The sequence below is a fragment of the Haliotis cracherodii genome, unplaced genomic scaffold, assembly GCF_022045235.1.
Source record: "Haliotis cracherodii isolate W230 unplaced genomic scaffold, xgHalCrac1.p SCAF_4, whole genome shotgun sequence".
NCBI lineage: Eukaryota > Metazoa > Mollusca > Gastropoda > Lepetellida > Haliotidae > Haliotis > Haliotis cracherodii.
The window spans coordinates 54686416-54707197 of record NW_027266297.1 but is presented as its reverse complement, the minus strand read 5'-3'; the positions used below and the strand labels follow the sequence as shown (position 1 = coordinate 54707197).

At 45.2% G+C, this 20782-nt stretch overlaps 1 protein-coding gene across 1 annotated transcript in view; it reads left to right on the top strand.

Moving 5' to 3' along the window:
• LOC139479490 (uncharacterized) overlaps nt 1-20782 on the top strand; it is a 41181-nt gene that overhangs the window by 7104 nt on the left and 13295 nt on the right. The window contains exons 4-5 of the mRNA XM_071262337.1: nt 239-334; nt 14760-14792. Of these exons, the coding sequence (XP_071118438.1) occupies nt 239-334; nt 14760-14792 (129 nt within the window). The remainder of the gene's footprint in view (nt 1-238; nt 335-14759; nt 14793-20782) is intronic.

Genomic DNA, 20782 nt, shown 5'->3' with positions numbered 1-20782 from the left:
CATGTGCTTTGTTCAGAGTCAATTGTCAGTGTTTCTTACAGTCAAGACTGTTCGTCAACAAAGTTCATAAATGTGTGTGTGATGATGAGTGTGTAATGTCAAATATATTCACCATCAAGAATTGTGTCATATTGCCTGGAAGTATTGTGATATTCTGTCAGCTGGGTAATGGGGACAGGCGGTTCTTTCCAAGGCTGTGATTACTCAGATTAAGTTTCCTCACTGATTCTTCTTCCAGCTCGGGACATGCTGTGTAACTCCACAGGCAGGAAGCCGACGCTCAATCTCTACAACTTGGACAACAACACTGGGGTTACAATTAAGTCAGTTCAAAGTAAGGTGATTTAGGTATTTTTAGAATTGGACATGTATATGAATTATCATTACTTTGGTATTTCATTTATGTTCATGAGAGTTTATTAAACAAGCTCAAATTACTGGAAATAGTAGTTTATTGTGTGATACTGCTTGATTCCTGACATATTCTACCCCACACTGAAACACATGTTGGACAATGACTGTAGTGACTTACAGGTGAGACAGTACACTCCACCACAGCCCCACACTGAAACAGATGTTGGACAATGGTTGTAGTGACTAACAGGTGAGACTGTACACAGCCCCACAGCCCCACACTGAAACAGATGTTGGACAATGGTTGTAGTGACTTACAGGTGAGACTGTACACAGCCCCACACTGAAACACATGTTGGACAATGACTGTAGTGACTTACAGGTGAGACTGTACACTCCCCCACAACCCCACACTGTAACAGATGTTGGACAATGGTTGTAGTGACTTACAGGTGAGACTGTACACTCCCCCACAGCCCCACACTGAAACAGATGATAGACAATGACTGTAGTGACTAGCAGGTGAGACAGTACACTCCCCACAGCCCCACACTGAAACACATGTTGGACAATGACTGTAGTGACTAACAGGTGAGACAGTACACTCCCCCACAACCCCACACTGAAACAGATGTTGGACGATGACTGTAGTGACTAACAGGTGAGACAGTACATAGCCCCACAACCCCACACTGAAACAGATGTTGGACGATGACTGTAGTGACTTACAGGTGAGACAGTACACAGCCCCACACTGAAACAGATGTTGGACGATGACTGTAGTGACTTACAGGTGAGACAGTACACAGCCCCACACTGAAACAGATGATAGACAATGGTTGTAGTGACTTACAGGTGAGACAGTACACTCCCCCACAACCCCACACTGAAACAGATGTTGGACAATGACTGTAGTGACTAACAGGTGAGACAGTACATAGCCCCACAACCCCACACTGAAACAGATGTTGGACGATGACTGTTGTGACTTACAGGTGAGACAGTACACAGCCCCACACTGAAACAGATGTTGGACGATGACTGTAGTGACTTACAGGTGAAACAGTACACAGCCCCACAACCCCACACTGAAACAGATGTTGGACGATGACTGTAGTGACTTACAGGTGATACAGTACACAGCCCCACAACCCCACACTGAAACAGATGTTGGACAATGACTGTAGTGACTAACAGGTGAGACGGTACACAGCCCCACAGCCCCACACTGAAACAGATGTTGGACAATGACTGTAGTGACTTACAGGTGAGACTGTACACTCCACCACAACCCCACACTGAAACAGATGTTGGACAATGACTGTAGTGACTAACAGGTGAGACAGTACACAGCCCCACAGCCACGCACTGAAACAGATGTTGGACAATGACTGTAGTGACTTACAAGTGAGACAGTACACTCCCCCACAGCCACGCACTGAAACAGATGTTGGACAGTGACTGTAGTGACTAACAGGTGAGACAGTACACTCCTCCACAGCCCCACACTGAAACAGATGTTGGACAATGACTGTAGTGACTTACAGGTGAGACAGTACACTCCCCCACAGCCCCACACTGAAACAGATGATAGACAATGACTGTAGTGACTAACAGGTGAGACTGTACACAGCCCCACACTGAAACACATGTTGGACAATCGTTGTAGTGACTTACAGGTGAGACAGTACACTCCCCCACAGCCCCACACTGAAACAGATGTTGGACAATGACTGTAGTGACTAACAGGTGAGACTGTACACAGCCCCACACTGAAACACATGTTGGACAATGGTTGTAGTGACTTACAGGTGAGACAGTACACTCCCCCACAACCCCACACTGAAACAGATGTTGGACAATGACTGTAGTGACTTACAGGTGAGACAGTACACAGCCCCACACTGAAACAGATGTTGGACAATGGTTGTAGTGACTAACAGGTGAGACAGTACATAGCCCCACAACCCCACACTGAAACAGATGTTGGACAATGACTGTAGTGACTAACAGGTGAGACAGTACACAGCCCCACACTGAAACAGATGATAGACAAAGGTTGTAGTGACTTACAGGTGAGACAGTACACTCCCCCACAACCCCACACTGAAACACATGTTGGACGATGACTGTAGTGACTTACAGGTGAGACAGTACACTCCCCCACAACCCCACACTGAAACAGATGTTGGACAATGACTGTAGTGACTAACAGGTGAGACAGTACACAGCCCCACACTGAAACAGATGATAGACAAAGGTTGTAGTGACTTACAGGTGAGACTGTATACTCCCCCACAGCCCCACACTGAAACAGATGTTGGACAATGTTTGTAGTGACTAACAGGTGAGACTGTACACTCCCCCACAGCCCCACACTGAAAGACATGATGGACAATGACTGTAGTGACTAACAGGTGAGACAGTACACTCCCCCACAGCCCCACACTGAAACAGATGTTGGACAATGACTGTAGTGACTTACAGGTGAGACAGTACACTCCCCCACAGCCCCACACTGAAACAGATGTTGGACAGTGACTGTAGTGACTTACAGGTGAGACAGTACACTCCCCCACAAACCCCACACTGAAACAGATGTTGGACAATGACTGTAGTGACTTACAGGTGAGACTGTACACTCCCCCACAGCCCCACACTGAAACAGATGTTGGACAATGACTGTAGTGACTTACAGGTGAGACAGTACACTCCCCACACTGCAACAGATGTTGGACAATGACTGTAGTGACTTACAGGTGAGACAGTACACTCCCCCACAGCCCCACACTGAAACACATGTTGGACAATGGTTGTAGTGACTTACAGGTGAGACAGTACACTCCCCCACAGCCCCACAATGAAACACATGTTGGACAATGACTGTACTGACTAACAGGTGAGACAGTACATAGCCCCACAACCCCACACTGAAACAGATGTTGTACGGTGACTGTAGTGACTTACAGGTGAGACAGTACACAGCCCCACACTGAAACAGATGTTGGACAATGACTGTAGTGACTTACAGGTGAGACAGTACACTCCCCACACTGCAACAGATGTTGGACAATGACTGTAGTGACTTACAGGTGAGACAGTACACTCCCCCACAGCCCCACACTGAAACACATGTTGGACAATGGTTGTAGTGACTTACAGGTGAGACAGTACACTCCCCCACAGCCCCACAATGAAACACATGTTGGACAATGACTGTACTGACTAACAGGTGAAACAGTACATAGCCCCACAACCCCACACTGAAACAGATGTTGTACGGTGACTGTAGTGACTTACAGGTGAGACAGTACACAGCCCCACACTGAAACAGATGTTGGACAATGACTGTAGTGACTTACAGGTGAGACAGTACACTCCCCCACAAACCCCACACTGAAACAGATGTTGGACAATGACTGTAGTGACTTACAGGTGAGACTGTACACTCCCCCACAGCCCCACACTGAAACAGATGTTGGACAATGACTGTAGTGACTTACAGGTGAGACAGTACACTCCCCACACTGCAACAGATGTTGGACAATGACTGTAGTGACTTACAGGTGAGACAGTACACTCCCCCACAGCCCCACACTGAAACACATGTTGGACAATGGTTGTAGTGACTTACAGGTGAGACAGTACACTCCCCCACAGCCCCACACTGAAACACATGTTGGACAATGACTGTACTGACTAACAGGTGAGACAGTACATAGCCCCACAACCCCACACTAAAACAGATGTTGTACGATGACTGTAGTGACTTACAGGTGAGACAGTACACAGCCCCACACTGAAACAGATGTTGGATGATGACTGTAGTGACTTACAGGTGAGACAGTACACAGCCCCACAGCCCCACACTGAAACAGATGTTGGACAATGACTGTAGTGACTTACAGGTGAGACAGTACACAGCCCCACAACCCCACACTGAAACAGATGTTGGACAATGACTGTAGTGACTAACAGGTGAGACAGTACACAGCCCCACAACCCCACACTGAAACACATGTTGGACGATGACTGTAGTGACTTACAGGTGAGACAGTACACAGCCCCACACTGAAACAGATGTTGGACGATGACTGTAGTGACTTACAGGTGAGACAGTACACAGCCCCACAACCCCACACTGAAACACATGTTGGACAATGACTGTAGTGACTTACAGGTGAGACAGTACACAGCCCCACAACCCCACACTGAAACACATGTTGGACGATGACTGTAGTGACTTACAGGTGAGACAGTACACAGCCCCACACTGAAACAGATGTTGGACGATGACTGTAGTGACTTACAGGTGAGACAGTACACAGCCCCACAGCCCCACACTGAAACAGATGTTGGACAATGACTGTAGTGACTTACAGGTGAGACAGTACACAGCCCCACACTGAAACAGATGTTGGACAATGGTTGTAGTGACTAACAGGTGAGACAGTACATAGCCCCACAACCCCACACTGAAACAGATGTTGGACAATGACTGTAGTGACTAACAGGTGAGACAGTACACAGCCCCACACTGAAACAGATGATAGACAAAGGTTGTAGTGACTTACAGGTGAGACAGTACACTCCCCCACAACCCCACACTGAAACACATGTTGGACGATGACTGTAGTGACTTACAGGTGAGACAGTACACTCCCCCACAACCCCACACTGAAACAGATGTTGGACAATGACTGTAGTGACTAACAGGTGAGACTGTACACTCCCCCACAGCCCCACACTGAAAGACATGATGGACAATGACTGTAGTGACTAACAGGTGAGACAGTACACTCCCCCACAGCCCCACACTGAAACAGATGTTGGACAATGACTGTTGTGACTTACAGGTGAGACAGTACACTCCCCCACAGCCCCACACTGAAACAGATGATAGACAAAGGTTGTAGTGACTTACAGGTGAGACTGTATACTCCCCCACAGCCCCACACTGAAACAGATGTTGGACAATGTTTGTAGTGACTAACAGGTGAGACTGTACACTCCCCCACAGCCCCACACTGAAAGACATGATGGACAATGACTGTAGTGACTAACAGGTGAGACAGTACACTCCCCCACAGCCCCACACTGAAACAGATGTTGGACAATGACTGTTGTGACTTACAGGTGAGACAGTACACTCCCCCATAGCCCCACACTGAAACAGATGTTGGACAATGACTGTAGTGACTTACAGGTGAGACAGTACACTCCCCCACAAACCCCACACTGAAACAGATGTTGGACAATGACTGTAGTGACTTACAGGTGAGACTGTACACTCCCCCACAGCCCCACACTGAAACAGATGTTGGACAATGACTGTAGTGACTTACAGGTGAGACAGTACACTCCCCACACTGCAACAGATGTTGGACAATGACTGTAGTGACTTACAGGTGAGACAGTACACTCCCCCACAGCCCCACACTGAAACACATGTTGGACAATGGTTGTAGTGACTTACAGGTGAGACAGTACACTCCCCCACAGCCCCACAATGAAACACATGTTGGACAATGACTGTACTGACTAACAGGTGAGACAGTACATAGCCCCACAACCCCACACTGAAACAGATGTTGTACGGTGACTGTAGTGACTTACAGGTGAGACAGTACACAGCCCCACACTGAAACAGATGTTGGACAATGACTGTAGTGACTTACAGGTGAGACAGTACACTCCCCACACTGCAACAGATGTTGGACAATGACTGTAGTGACTTACAGGTGAGACAGTACACTCCCCCACAGCCCCACACTGAAACACATGTTGGACAATGGTTGTAGTGACTTACAGGTGAGACAGTACACTCCCCCACAGCCCCACAATGAAACACATGTTGGACAATGACTGTACTGACTAACAGGTGAAACAGTACATAGCCCCACAACCCCACACTGAAACAGATGTTGTATGGTGACTGTAGTGACTTACAGGTGAGACAGTACACAGCCCCACACTGAAACAGATGTTGGACAATGACTGTAGTGACTTACAGGTGAGACAGTACACTCCCCCACAAACCCCACACTGAAACAGATGTTGGACAATGACTGTAGTGACTTACAGGTGAGACTGTACACTCCCCCACAGCCCCACACTGAAACAGATGTTGAACAATGACTGTAGTGACTTACAGGTGAGACAGTACACTCCCCACACTGCAACAGATGTTGGACAATGACTGTAGTGACTTACAGGTGAGACAGTACACTCCCCCACAGCCCCACACTGAAACACATGTTGGACAATGGTTGTAGTGACTTACAGGTGAGACAGTACACTCCCCCACAGCCCCACACTGAAACACATGTTGGACAATGACTGTACTGACTAACAGGTGAGACAGTACATAGCCCCACAACCCCACACTAAAACAGATGTTGTACGATGACTGTAGTGACTTACAGGTGAGACAGTACACAGCCCCACACTGAAACAGATGTTGGATGATGACTGTAGTGACTTACAGGTGAGACAGTACACAGCCCCACAGCCCCACACTGAAACAGATGTTGGACAATGACTGTAGTGACTTACAGGTGAGACAGTACACAGCCCCACAACCCCACACTGAAACAGATGTTGGACAATGACTGTAGTGACTAACAGGTGAGACAGTACACAGCCCCACAACCCCACACTGAAACACATGTTGGACGATGACTGTAGTGACTTACAGGTGAGACAGTACACAGCCCCACACTGAAACAGATGTTGGACGATGACTGTAGTGACTTACAGGTGAGACAGTACACAGCCCCACAACCCCACACTGAAACACATGTTGGACAATGACTGTAGTGACTTACAGGTGAGACAGTACACAGCCCCACAACCCCACACTGAAACACATGTTGGACGATGACTGTAGTGACTTACAGGTGAGACAGTACACAGCCCCACACTGAAACAGATGTTGGACGATGACTGTAGTGACTTACAGGTGAGACAGTACACAGCCCCACAGCCCCACACTGAAACAGATGTTGGACAATGACTGTAGTGACTTACAGGTGAGACAGTACACAGCCCCACACTGAAACAGATGTTGGACAATGGTTGTAGTGACTAACAGGTGAGACAGTACATAGCCCCACAACCCCACACTGAAACAGATGTTGGACAATGACTGTAGTGACTAACAGGTGAGACAGTACACAGCCCCACACTGAAACAGATGATAGACAAAGGTTGTAGTGACTTACAGGTGAGACAGTACACTCCCCCACAACCCCACACTGAAACACATGTTGGACGATGACTGTAGTGACTTACAGGTGAGACAGTACACTCCCCCACAACCCCACACTGAAACAGATGTTGGACAATGACTGTAGTGACTAACAGGTGAGACAGTACACAGCCCCACACTGAAACAGATGATAGACAAAGGTTGTAGTGACTTACAGGTGAGACTGTATACTCCCCCACAGCCCCACACTGAAACAGATGTTGGACAATGTTTGTAGTGACTAACAGGTGAGACTGTACACTCCCCCACAGCCCCACACTGAAAGACATGATGGACAAAGACTGTAGTGACTAACAGGTGAGACAGTACACTCCCCCACAGCCCCACACTGAAACAGATGTTGGACAATGACTGTTGTGACTTACAGGTGAGACAGTACACTCCCCCACAGCCCCACACTGAAACAGATGTTGGACAATGACTGTAGTGACTTACAGGTGAGACAGTACACTCCCCCACAAACCCCACACTGAAACAGATGTTGGACAATGACTGTAGTGACTTACAGGTGAGACTGTACACTCCCCCACAGCCCCACACTGAAACAGATGTTGGACAATGACTGTAGTGACTTACAGGTGAGACAGTACACTCCCCACACTGCAACAGATGTTGGACAATGACTGTAGTGACTTACAGGTGAGACAGTACACTCCCCCACAGCCCCACACTGAAACACATGTTGGACAATGGTTGTAGTGACTTACAGGTGAGACAGTACACTCCCCCACAGCCCCACAATGAAACACATGTTGGACAATGACTGTACTGACTAACAGGTGAGACAGTACATAGCCCCACAACCCCACACTGAAACAGATGTTGTACGGTGACTGTAGTGACTTACAGGTGAGACAGTACACAGCCCCACACTGAAACAGATGTTGGACAATGACTGTAGTGACTTACAGGTGAGACAGTACACTCCCCACACTGCAACAGATGTTGGACAATGACTGTAGTGACTTACAGGTGAGACAGTACACTCCCCCACAGCCCCACACTGAAACACATGTTGGACAATGGTTGTAGTGACTTACAGGTGAGACAGTACACTCCCCCACAGCCCCACAATGAAACACATGTTGGACAATGACTGTACTGACTAACAGGTGAAACAGTACATAGCCCCACAACCCCACACTGAAACAGATGTTGTACGGTGACTGTAGTGACTTACAGGTGAGACAGTACACAGCCCCACACTGAAACAGATGTTGGACAATGACTGTAGTGACTTACAGGTGAGACAGTACACTCCCCCACAAACCCCACACTGAAACAGATGTTGGACAATGACTGTAGTGACTTACAGGTGAGACTGTACACTCCCCCACAGCCCCACACTGAAACAGATGTTGGACAATGACTGTAGTGACTTACAGGTGAGACAGTACACTCCCCACACTGCAACAGATGTTGGACAATGACTGTAGTGACTTACAGGTGAGACAGTACACTCCCCCACAGCCCCACACTGAAACACATGTTGGACAATGGTTGTAGTGACTTACAGGTGAGACAGTACACTCCCCCACAGCCCCACACTGAAACACATGTTGGACAATGACTGTACTGACTAACAGGTGAGACAGTACATAGCCCCACAACCCCACACTAAAACAGATGTTGTACGATGACTGTAGTGACTTACAGGTGAGACAGTACACAGCCCCACACTGAAACAGATGTTGGATGATGACTGTAGTGACTTACAGGTGAGACAGTACATAGCCCCACAACCCCACACTGAAACAGATGTTGGACAATGACTGTAGTGACTAACAGGTGAGACAGTACACAGCCCCACAACCCCACACTGAAACAGATGTTGGACAATGACTGTAGTGACTAACAGGTGAGACAGTACACAGCCCCACAACCCCACACTGAAACACATGTTGGACGATGACTGTAGTGACTTACAGGTGAGACAGTACACAGCCCCACACTGAAACAGATGTTGGACGATGACTGTAGTGACTTACAGGTGAGACAGTACACAGCCCCACAACCCCACACTGAAACACATGTTGGACAATGACTGTAGTGACTTACAGGTGAGACAGTACACAGCCCCACAACCCCACACTGAAACACATGTTGGACGATGACTGTAGTGACTTACAGGTGAGACAGTACACAGCCCCACACTGAAACAGATGTTGGACGATGACTGTAGTGACTTACAGGTGAGACAGTACACAGCCCCACAGCCCCACACTGAAACAGATGTTGGACAATGACTGTAGTGACTTACAGGTGAGACAGTACACAGCCCCACACTGAAACAGATGTTGGACGATGACTGTAGTGACTTACAGGTGAGACAGTACACAGCCCCACAGCCCCACACTGAAACAGATGTTGGACAATGACTGTAGTGACTTACAGGTGAGACAGTACACAGCCCCACACTGAAACAGATGTTGGACAATGGTTGTAGTGACTTACAGGTGAGACAGTACACAGCCTCACACTGAAACAGATGTTGGACAATGGTTGTAGTGACTTACAGGTGAGACTGTACACAGCCCCACACTGAAACAGATGTTGGACGATGACTAAAGTGACTTACAGGTGAGACAGTACACAGCTCCACACTGAAACACATGTTGGACAATGAATGTAGTGACTTACATGTGAGACAGTACACAGCCCCACACTGAAACAGATGTTGGACAATGGTTGTAGTGACTTACAGGTGAGACAGTACACAGCCTCACACTGAAACAGATGTTGGACAATGGTTGTAGTGACTTACAGGTGAGACTGTACACTCCCCCACAGCCCCACACTGAAACAGATGTTGGACAATGGCTGTAGTGACTTACAGGTGAGACAGTACACTCCCCCATAGCCCCACACTGAAACAGATGTTGGACAATGACTGTAGTGACTTACAGGTGAGACTGTACATTCCCCCACAAACCTCACACTGAAACACATGTTGGACAATGACTGTAGTGACTTACAGGTGAGACTGTACACTCCCCCACAGCCCCACACTGAAACAGATGTTGGACAATGACTGTAGTGACTTACAGGTGAGACAGTACACTCCCCACACTGCAACAGATGTTGGACAATGACTGTAGTGACTTACAGGTGAGACAGTACACTCCCCCACAGCCCCACACTGAAACACATGTTGGACAATGGTTGTAGTGACTTACAGGTGAGACAGTACACTCCCCCACAGCCCCACACTGGAACAAACGTTGGACAATGACTGTAGTGACTAACAGGTGAGACAGTACATAGCCCCACAACCCCACACTGAAACAGATGTTGTACGATGACTGTTGTGACTTACAGGTGAGACAGTACACAGCCCCACAGCCCCACACTGAAACAGATGTTGGACAATGACTGTAGTGACTTACAGGTGAGACAGTACACATCCCCACAACCCCACACTGAAACAGATGTTGGACGATGACTGTAGTGACTTACAGGTGAGACAGTACACAGCCCCACACTGAAACAGATGTTGGACGATGACTGTAGTGACTTACAGGTGAGACAGTACACAGCCCCACAGCCCCACACTGAAACAGATGTTGGACAATGACTGTAGTGACTTACAGGTGAGACAGTACACAGCCCCACACTGAAACACATGTTGGACGATGACTGTAGTGACTTACAGGTGAGACAGTACACAGCCCCACAGCCCCACACTGAAACAGATGTTGGACAATGACTGTAGTGACTTACAGGTGAGACTGTACACTCCCCAACAACCCCACACTGAAACAGATGTTGGACGATGACTGTTGTGACTTACAGGTGAGACAGTACACTCCCCCATAGCCCCACACTGAAACAGATGTTGGACAATGACTGTAGTGACTTACAGGTGAGACAGTACACTACCCCACAGCCACGCACTGAAACACATGTTGGACAATGGTTGTAGTGACTCCCAGGTGAGACAGTACACTCCCCCATAGCCACGCACTGAAACAGATGTTGGACAATGGTTGTATTGACTTACAGGTGAGACAGTACACTCCCCCACAGCCCCACCCTGAAACACATGTTGGACAATGACTGTAGTGACTAACAGGTGAGACAGTACACAGCCCAACACTGAAACACATATTGGACAATGACTGTAGTAACTAACAGGTGAGACAGTACACAGCCCCACACTGAAACAGATGTTGGACAATGGTTGTAATGACTAGCAGGGGTGACTGTACACTCCCCCACAGCCTCACCGGTGATTGTATTGTTTCTTCATCACCTTCGTCTTCTGTTGCTGAGAATATCAAGCTTCCACATGAGTGCATCCCTGAGACTGTGACTTTGATTGAACCTTCTACAGTTACTTTTTGTCACTCTCCGTCTACTGCTAGATGTTCCAGATCCTTGATTCATCGCTCTTCTGGTGAGCTGTCATCACAGGATCACCAAAACGAGTCACAGACACTTCTTTTGATCAAGATTTGTGTGCATCACAATCTTGAGAGTATTGTCTTGAGGATCATTGATTCCCCTGATGGTGTCAACTTGTGAAGTTTTGGCATTCGACAGATGAATAGGATTCCACAGTTAGATCGCTCTACTCTGATCCAAGATTGTCTAAGGATCAGCGCTCTCAAGATCGGGACCTGCAGTCTTGCGTCCACAGATCACAGGAAATGCGAAGGATGGGTGTTCCCCCAAGGTTCAATGAACCTCGACGATCTAACACTGAACGCTGCTCTTGTAGAGATCAGCAATCAGGGAAAAGACCATCCACCATTGTCTCTCACAGAGAGATACTTCAGTCTCCTCATGTATCAGTTTAGAAGATGTTTTTTTTTCGCATTTGGCTTGTTCTTCTTGGATTCCTGCTTCATATAATGCCTACGCAAACCCTGCACATGATTTGCAATGCTACCCACAGTACATGGACTCTTTTTCCTCATGGCGAGAGAACTCTGACACTGCTTACCCGGATTACATTCCTCAGCCAGGATACTATCCCTCTCCTCATCGGAAATTTCCTCTCCTCATCAGCAAAGATGCCCTTCCCCAAATGACATGTATGGTAACTTTTCTTCAATACACCGCTTGGTTCCCCATCTCCGCCTTGACTTCCACCTGCTGTGACTACACCAGATGCTCCAGTGTCACCACAGGCTCCTTCACACATTCTTCCTACTTCATTGAATCCTAAGATTTTAACCTCCATCCCCGCACAGCAACTTCATACTCTTTTACAAGCTATGACGTCGGGTCTACTACAGATACAACAACTTCCATGTCGGTTTATATTCTGCCTACATCAATAGTCACTTGTCCTTCTCAAATGGATCAGTTTCCAGAGCAACAGTTACTTGACCATCATGCTTCCCCTGCTTCTTCCTCAGGTAGTTTGACACAGCAGATCCAGTTACCGTTCTCATTTGGATTGCAGATAAACTTCCCAAAAGTACTGCAGCCGAAGATACTTTATCATCCTTTGCTATCCCTTCTGCCACTTCACCAAATATTAGGCTTCCGATATGGCTACCAATCTAGACAAAGCTTTTGGATCTTTTCATCGGCTACGTGATCAATTACAGTCTCCTTGCTTTGTTTTGGCTGATGCATGTACGCATGGATATCAACTATGGCCCCCGATTTTGACAAGGACATATACATTGCAACTTTGGCTGCTTAGCGTCTGTTTTCTTGCTCTTCTGTTGATAATAGAGATCTAGTTCACCAAGACACTACAGTTTGTTGACACTTCCATTAGTCTCTACTATTGTCTCGGCGATGGAGGCTCTTTCATCAGTCTTGGATCATGCCTCTTCTCCTGAAGAAACCTGCATTCGAGGTACAGTTACCTCTTTTATTCCGCTTTCTATGACAGCCGTTGCTGAAGTTTCCCATGCCATGATTTTGTTTAGGATTCCTTTGGTTTTCCTCTGACTTTATGCTTTTGCTGGCCTACATGCTGCGGTCGCACCCAACCCAAACGAAACTCATGCTGTCGCCTCTACTATGGCTCTGCACAGAAATTGTACTTTGCCTGCAATTTTGGAAGGATGTTTCTCGAAATCTGATACAGTTTTCGCATTCCACTGCCTCTGAAACATCTGCGACTGTTGTCCAAGGTCTGCATCAAATTTGGCCTTTGGTTCTTGTACAACAAGTCTCCAAGACACATCTGCGCAGATAGGGTGATACGTGTACCCCATCCGGTTTCCTTGTATCTTGTCTTTTTCTAGATATAATAAACCATGGCATTATTGTTTGAGTTTATTATATTTTTTCGGTTCTCCCAGACGAGTATCTGATTGTAGGAAGCATTCACTCGTCTGTAGAGACTTTGGTGTTCATGTGGAAGTCACCTTTAGGTGCATCCTGATCTCGGTGTCCCGATCCCCTATTCCACTCACCACTGCTTTGTGTAGTGCATCGACGGTCCTTCTTAGGATATCATCGATTGTTGTATCGATTCATTTATGGGAGATAGTGATACACCTGTCATGTAGAATCGATTGGCAAGATACTTTCCAAATCAATTAGAAGTTGCTCACTCACGTACGAACATGTCACACATATTGGACTCGACTTCATGTGTTTTTCCCATGTTCATGTATCAGGGTGACAACTCTCTTTGGTAGTGTTTCATCCCTATCCACAAGCTTTCTGAATTCATTGTATTTGAATAAAAATATATTTTTAAAACTTTAAATTTTAGAAAAGTTAAAAATCTTATTCTTAAGAGCTACAGGACACACTGCCGAAACTGTGTGTAAACGTACATGACCTTGTAATGATCAAGTTTGTTCAAGGCATCACTATTAGCACGAAATAGCATTGGAGTAAATGCTGCTGCAAAGATACTTATATTTCCTTTTCCTAGAATCTTTGCTCTCTCTTTTGTAAACTCACTGTACATGCTGTAGATGTTTGTACCAAAATAAAGTTGAATTGTATAACATAATATCTTCAAAAGACAGTTGGGCTGCAGACGAAGGGATATCTTCAACAAATTCAACTTGTTAGCATGTCAGGTCAGGTTTGAAAATAGACGAATTGGTCAGCATACACATAGTTCAGCCCAAATCTCAAAAGATCTCAGATGTCAGTTTATTTGGTAAAAGATTTTCTTCTCTGTGTAAAACAATCATTTGTTTTATTGTTTCAGGAGCAATGGATCCACAGTTAAAGAATCTCATTGGTAGGTAACTTTCATTCTGCCTATTTCTGTCTATAAATCTGTTCACCTCCAATTCACAATCAATTCTATTTTCCCACCAATGAGATCACCAGAATTTGTTCAAGAGGCTCCAATCCAATTTATCAAAATGGCCACTATGGCAGTCATATTGAAAACCCCGTTATTGGACATAAGTATTAACATTAAAGTTTTTAAGATTGTATCACAAAACATCATGAAGTATATCAAGTCAACTGACTGACTGACTGATATAGAAGATTTAACGTGCGCTTTCCGACTACAGCGTATTTCGCACACGGGCCTGGTCGGACCATTTAGTGTATTCCGAGAAGGGTGAAAGTGGTGTGTGCAACCCAAGAGGGGGCTTTTAGGGGTTGCTTATATTGATTTTTTGAAATTTTTAAATTTGGAATAAATGCCGAGGTGGGTGGAGGAGGGAACTAAGGGAGCCGAGTGAGGTGGGTGTTTGTATGTTTATTGGATTTTGGATTGGTAGATTAATTAATTTTTAGATGCGCTTAATTAGGTCTGTTTTGATTAGGAATACGCCTAGGGCCTTGAAGTTTTCTAGTTTATTTTGAGGGTTTAGTATTTCATCTAGAGTAGGAACCTTATTTAGATTGAGGGCGGTTTGTAGTGTGGTTCTGTGTGTTTGATAGTGGGTGCAGTGAATGAGTGCGTGTTCTGTGGTTTCGGGTTGTTTGCAGTGGGGGCAGTTGCCTGTGGTGTGTCTTTTAAGTTGTTTTAGGTGGTTATTTAGGTTGGTGTGTCCTGTTTGGAGTTTTGTAATTAATCTGTCAATGTTTTTAGAGGGGTGTAGGATTTTAGGTTTGGCTAGTGGTTTTCTGAGCACTTTTTTGATTTGGCTATTTGAGTTTTGATATTGATTATGCCATTTTTTGGTTATTTTTTGTTTGTTTACACTTTTAATTTCTGATTTTGAGATGGGTAGGTTTAGGCTTATTTCTGGTATTTTGAGAGATAATTTAGCTGCTTTATCGGCGCTTTCATTGCCGTAAATTCCTACGTGGGCGGGGATCCACAAGAAGGTTATTTGTTTGCCTGCTTTTGTTAGGTCGTTGGAGCTTTTAAGTATTTGGTTTATTAATTTAGGTCGTTTTTTGGTATTTTTGTTTTGGAGGGCTTGTAGTCCACTAAGGGAGTCAGTGAGAATTAGGATTTTGTTTTTGTTTTTAGATTGTTGGTTATGCAGGGCTGAGGCCATGCCCATAAGTTCGGCCGTGAATATAGATTGGTTGTTAGGGAGTCGGTAAGATTGTGTGGATATAACTGGTTGTGTGGTATGGACTCCGAAGCCTGTGTGGTTGGAGATCGGGTCTGAAGATCCGTCAGTGTATATGTGACACCAATTTGGCCAATTTTCGTGTATGTATGCAAGTGTGGTGGTTTTAGCTATGTTTGGGTCGGTTTGTTTATTTATTTGGTTAGCTAGCGTTGTGTCTATTTGGGGTATTTTGAGTTTAGGGGTGAAGATATTTGATTTTTTGCAGTTTTGTTTAAGATTTTGAGTTTGGTGTTCATTGAGGTAGTTAGTTATTCTTTGGGATATTGGGGTGAGTAAGGGGTGTTTGCGAGCTAGAGCTTGGTTTCTTGGGCTAATGTTTTGGTTAATTAGGTTTTGGATGAGAGGGTTTGTTTGGGACGCGGCCCAGAAATTAAGGCTTAGATGTTCCCTGCGTAGATTTAGTGGCATTTCTCCTGTAAGGGCCTGAAGTGAGGTGTAGGAGGTGCCATGTTGGGTGCGTGTAATTAGTTTGAGAGCCTGATATTGTATTGAGTCAAGTTTTTTAGAAAGAGAGTTGTTTAGGGTATTGTATATGGCACAGCCGTAGTCTAGTTTTGATCTAATTAGTGTTGTATATAGTGAGAGGAGGGTATCTTTGGAGGCTCCCCAGTTAGAGCCGGTGAGACATCTTAATGTGTTAAGGTCTTTGCTGCATCTAGTTTTTAGGTTTTGGACGTGAGCCTCCCAGGTGAGGTGTTGATCGAAAATAAGTCCTAAGAATTTTGTTTGTTTTTGGAATTTGATTGTTTGGTTGTTTAGCTGGAGGATTGGGTAGGCAGGTTTCATGTTTTTATGTTTGAATACTACTCCTGTTGTTTTATCTGAGTTAAGGGAGAAGCCCCATTTGTCTGCCCATTGTTGTATTTTATTTAGAGATTTTTGGATTAAGTTTTCTGCCATTTTAATGCTTTTAGTGCGGATCCATAGGGCTCCGTCATCCGCGAATTTTGAAGTGTTTAGTTTAGGGGATAATCCCTCGAATAGATCATTTATCATTATATTGAAGAGGGTTGGGCTGAGGATGCTGCCCTGGGGAGTGCCATTTTCTAGGGGACACTGGTCCGATAGTGTATGGTCTATACCCACGGTAATTTTGCGATTGTTTAGGAAATCTTGGATGAAGTTTATTATTTGACCTTTTAGTCCTATTTTTTTAAGTTTTTGTATTAGCCCGTGGTGCCATACCATATCGAAAGCTTTAGAGAAGTCGAGGAATATGCCTATGGTGTATTGCTTGTTTAGCTGTCCTGTTTTTATATCCTGTTCTAGTCGGGCAAGGTTATCGAGAGTTGATCGGCCAGGAGTGAAGCCGCTTTGGTCAGGATTTATGATGTTGTTTTGGTCTAGGTAGTGCTGTAGCCTATTTTTAGTCATAAGTTCCATTATTTTGCAGAGATTTGAGGTTAAGGAGATGGGCCTATAGGAGTTTGCCTGATCTGCTGGTTTATTTGGTTTAGGTATTGGGATTACTAGAGCTTCCTTCCATGAGGATGGGACCTGTCCGTTTAGGTAGACTAGGTTGTATAGTTTAAGTAAAGTTTGGAGTAGTTTGGTAGGTAAGTGTTTGATTATTTGGTAAGAGGTGAGGTCTAGGCCAGGGGCTGTTCCTTTTTTTCTATTGTTTAGTACGTGATTTAGTTCTTCTATGGTGTAAGGTTGATTTATTTCTAGGTTGTCTTGTCTGTTTTCTTTGGAGAATTTGGTTTCTTTATTTAGTTTATCTTGGAATTTCTTACTGAAGTTACTGTTGCTGCTAACTTTAGAGAAGTGTTTGGCTAGGTTGTTGGCCTTTTGGGTGGGGTTAGTTGAGTTGTTTATATTGGGGCTTTTTTTGTGCCGTTTGATGCCTCGGATGGCGTGAATTTTGCGCCACACCTTCCTAGCGTCGGTGTGGTGATTTAGCTCCTCACAGAATTTTTTCCAGTTTTTGGTTTTAGCAGTTTTAACTAGGTTTTGCACTTGGTGGTTAAGTTCATGAGCTGTTTTGAGATGAGAGGGGTCTCGTTTAGCTCTGTTGAAAGCTGATTTGCGTTTTAGTCTAGTTAGCTCTATTTCCTCATTCCACCAAGGGACAGTGGGTTTTCCTGGGTTGGATGATTTGAAGGGGATTGCGGATTTGGCTGCGTTGATTATGAAGTTAGTTAGGTTTTGACAGAATGTTTCGGGGTCTGTTGTTTCTAAATCGTTTAGATTAGCTTTGTTGCATAATTCTTGGAATTGGTCCCAGTTGGCGTTTTTGTACTGAAATTTAGGTTCCTGTTTAGGGGTTTGATTTGGTATTTTTATATTTCCTAGGGTTATATTTATGGGAAAGTGGTCGCTGCCTAGAGGTACTGGGTGGACGTCCCACATCAGACTTTGTGCTAAGTCTGGCGTACATATTGTTAAGTCGATAGCCGACATGGTGTGGTGGGTTTTGTCGTATCTAGTTGGTTGGTTATTGTTTAATAGTATTAGGTCATTTTTTTCGATCCACTCTGATATTAGTTGTCCATGGTTGTCTAGTTTATCTGCAATGCCCCAGGTAGGATGATGGGCATTGAAGTCTCCTAGGAAGATGGTTGATTTATTTCCTAATTGGTAAAGGACATCTAGGTCTGTATCTTTAATTGGTTTTAGTGTTGAGTGATAGATGTTAATGATTTTTATTTTTTGGTTATTGATGGTGACTTGGATTCCATTAGCTTCTAGATTAGGAGTGTTTACTTTAACTTCCTCGTAGTTAATATCCTCTCTAACGTAGATGATTAGACCTCCTCCTGTTCTGCCTGGCATGGTTTTGGACCTGTCGGTTCTCACTGCGTTATAATTTGGTAGGTTGAATTTTGTTTTATGTGAGAATTTGGTTTCTTGAATACAAGCTACATGGGGACCTTTATCTATTTTGAATTTAGCTTTGAGTTCAGAACCATGGCCGGCGAGGCCATTGGCATTCCATTGAAAAATGTTTAGGCCTTCCATTGGGAAACTGGGTGGATTTATGTTTGGTTTAGGCTTGGTTTAGGTATTTACTTTAGTAGGTTATTGAGGTTGCTGCTGAAACGGTCGAAAGAGGTGGTGACGAGTTTTAGTTTATGTGCTACACCAAAGAAGGCTTTGGAGCTGGCTTCTGGATTAGACTGCTTTAACACGTAAGCTAGTAGGAGGACTAAGTTGTTTAGATTTTTGCTTGCTACGTTTTGGGTGAGTTTTTTTCTATAGCTTTTGGTTTTTGGGGCTGACAAGGTAAGCTCGTTTATTTCCTCTGAGGATGTGTACTCGTCCTCTTCGGTTAAGTTGTCTTTAGTTTGGTCAATCTGTTCGGTGGTGGGTTGCATGCTGGGTTTGGGTGCGAGAGTCTGAGTGGTTTCTGTAGTTTCCCTGTTGACTGGGTGTTCGGGGGTTGCCTGTAGGTTTGGGAGTGTTGTTGCCCTTGTGGCTGTGATGGCTTGTGTTGGTGCTGGTTGTGTGGTGGTCGTTGTGCGTTGGGTTTTGCTTGCGGGTGTAGATGTGGTAATTGTAGGGTGAGAGGCGGGGAGGGTGAGAGTGTGAGTTTGTGGGATGTGTGGGGTGTTTGTTTCATTTGCGATGTATGCGTCTCGCTGATTTTGGTCCCATACGGAGACTGGGTATACTGTTTTGCGTGCGTGAGTGTTGTTGTTTGAGGGTGGTGTTGGTAGTAGTGGTTTGTATGCTTGCGGTGTGGGTTTTTTGGTTTGGATTTTGGCCGTGTTTATGTCTATATGTCTGTTGGCCTGTTGGGTGAGTGATAGTCTGTGGGGGCATTGGTTCGAGAGTGATGAGTGTTTTATGGATTTGCAGTGGATGCACCAGGGTGTGCATATGCCTGGGCAGTCCGTTTGAGCACAGTTTTTGCATTTAGTTTTTTTGAAAGTACATTGGTTAGCGGTGTGATTATATTGTAGGCAATTAGAACATTGCTTTACTTGCTTGATGTATGGTTTGACCTCTAAGTTATGGTTAGCGCCGAAAGTGATATGTTTGGGGGCTTCAGGGTGTTTAGCTGTTTTTTTGAAGTTTATTATTACAATAGGTGTGGGGGTGGTTTTCCCGTTTCTGTTTGATTTAATCCTGCGGAGGCTAGTTATTTGTGGTTGGGTTTGGATAGTGTTAGCTTCTTTGGCGTATATGTCGAGGTCCTCGTCGGTTTCCCTTGGGTGCACTCGAATAACTCCCCTAGTGTATATTTGCCAGTTAGGTTTAGAGCTATTTACGGTGAATTGGAATATTTGTTTAATTTTAGTTGCTGCTATGTAGGATTCTTGATTTGGGAAGATTATCTGATATCCTTTGAAACTACGTTTGATGTTTAGGTAATTGATTTTTTGTTGCCTTAGCCACATGCCTATTTTATTTATGGTCAGTGTTGGAGCTAGTTGTACTGAGGGGGTGGCCGAAAAAAAGTAGAGGGCCCATGTGGTGATGAGGGCTGCGGGTGAGAGGGTGTGTGAGGTAGGTGATGCCGATGCGTCTAGTTTGCGTTTTTTTGAGTTGCATGCTTGGGGAGGTGGGGTGCTGGGTTGAGTTTCCATGTAGGAGGCTTGAGGGTCTTCATCGCCGTAGCCTGCGGGAATGAGTGAGGGTGTTGCCCTGTCGGAGGTGTTGTGCGCCTCCGCAGGTGTAGGGGATGTAATGCCAGATATTTCGCATATCTCGATTTGTCTTTGGTCTGTCATGCTGGGAT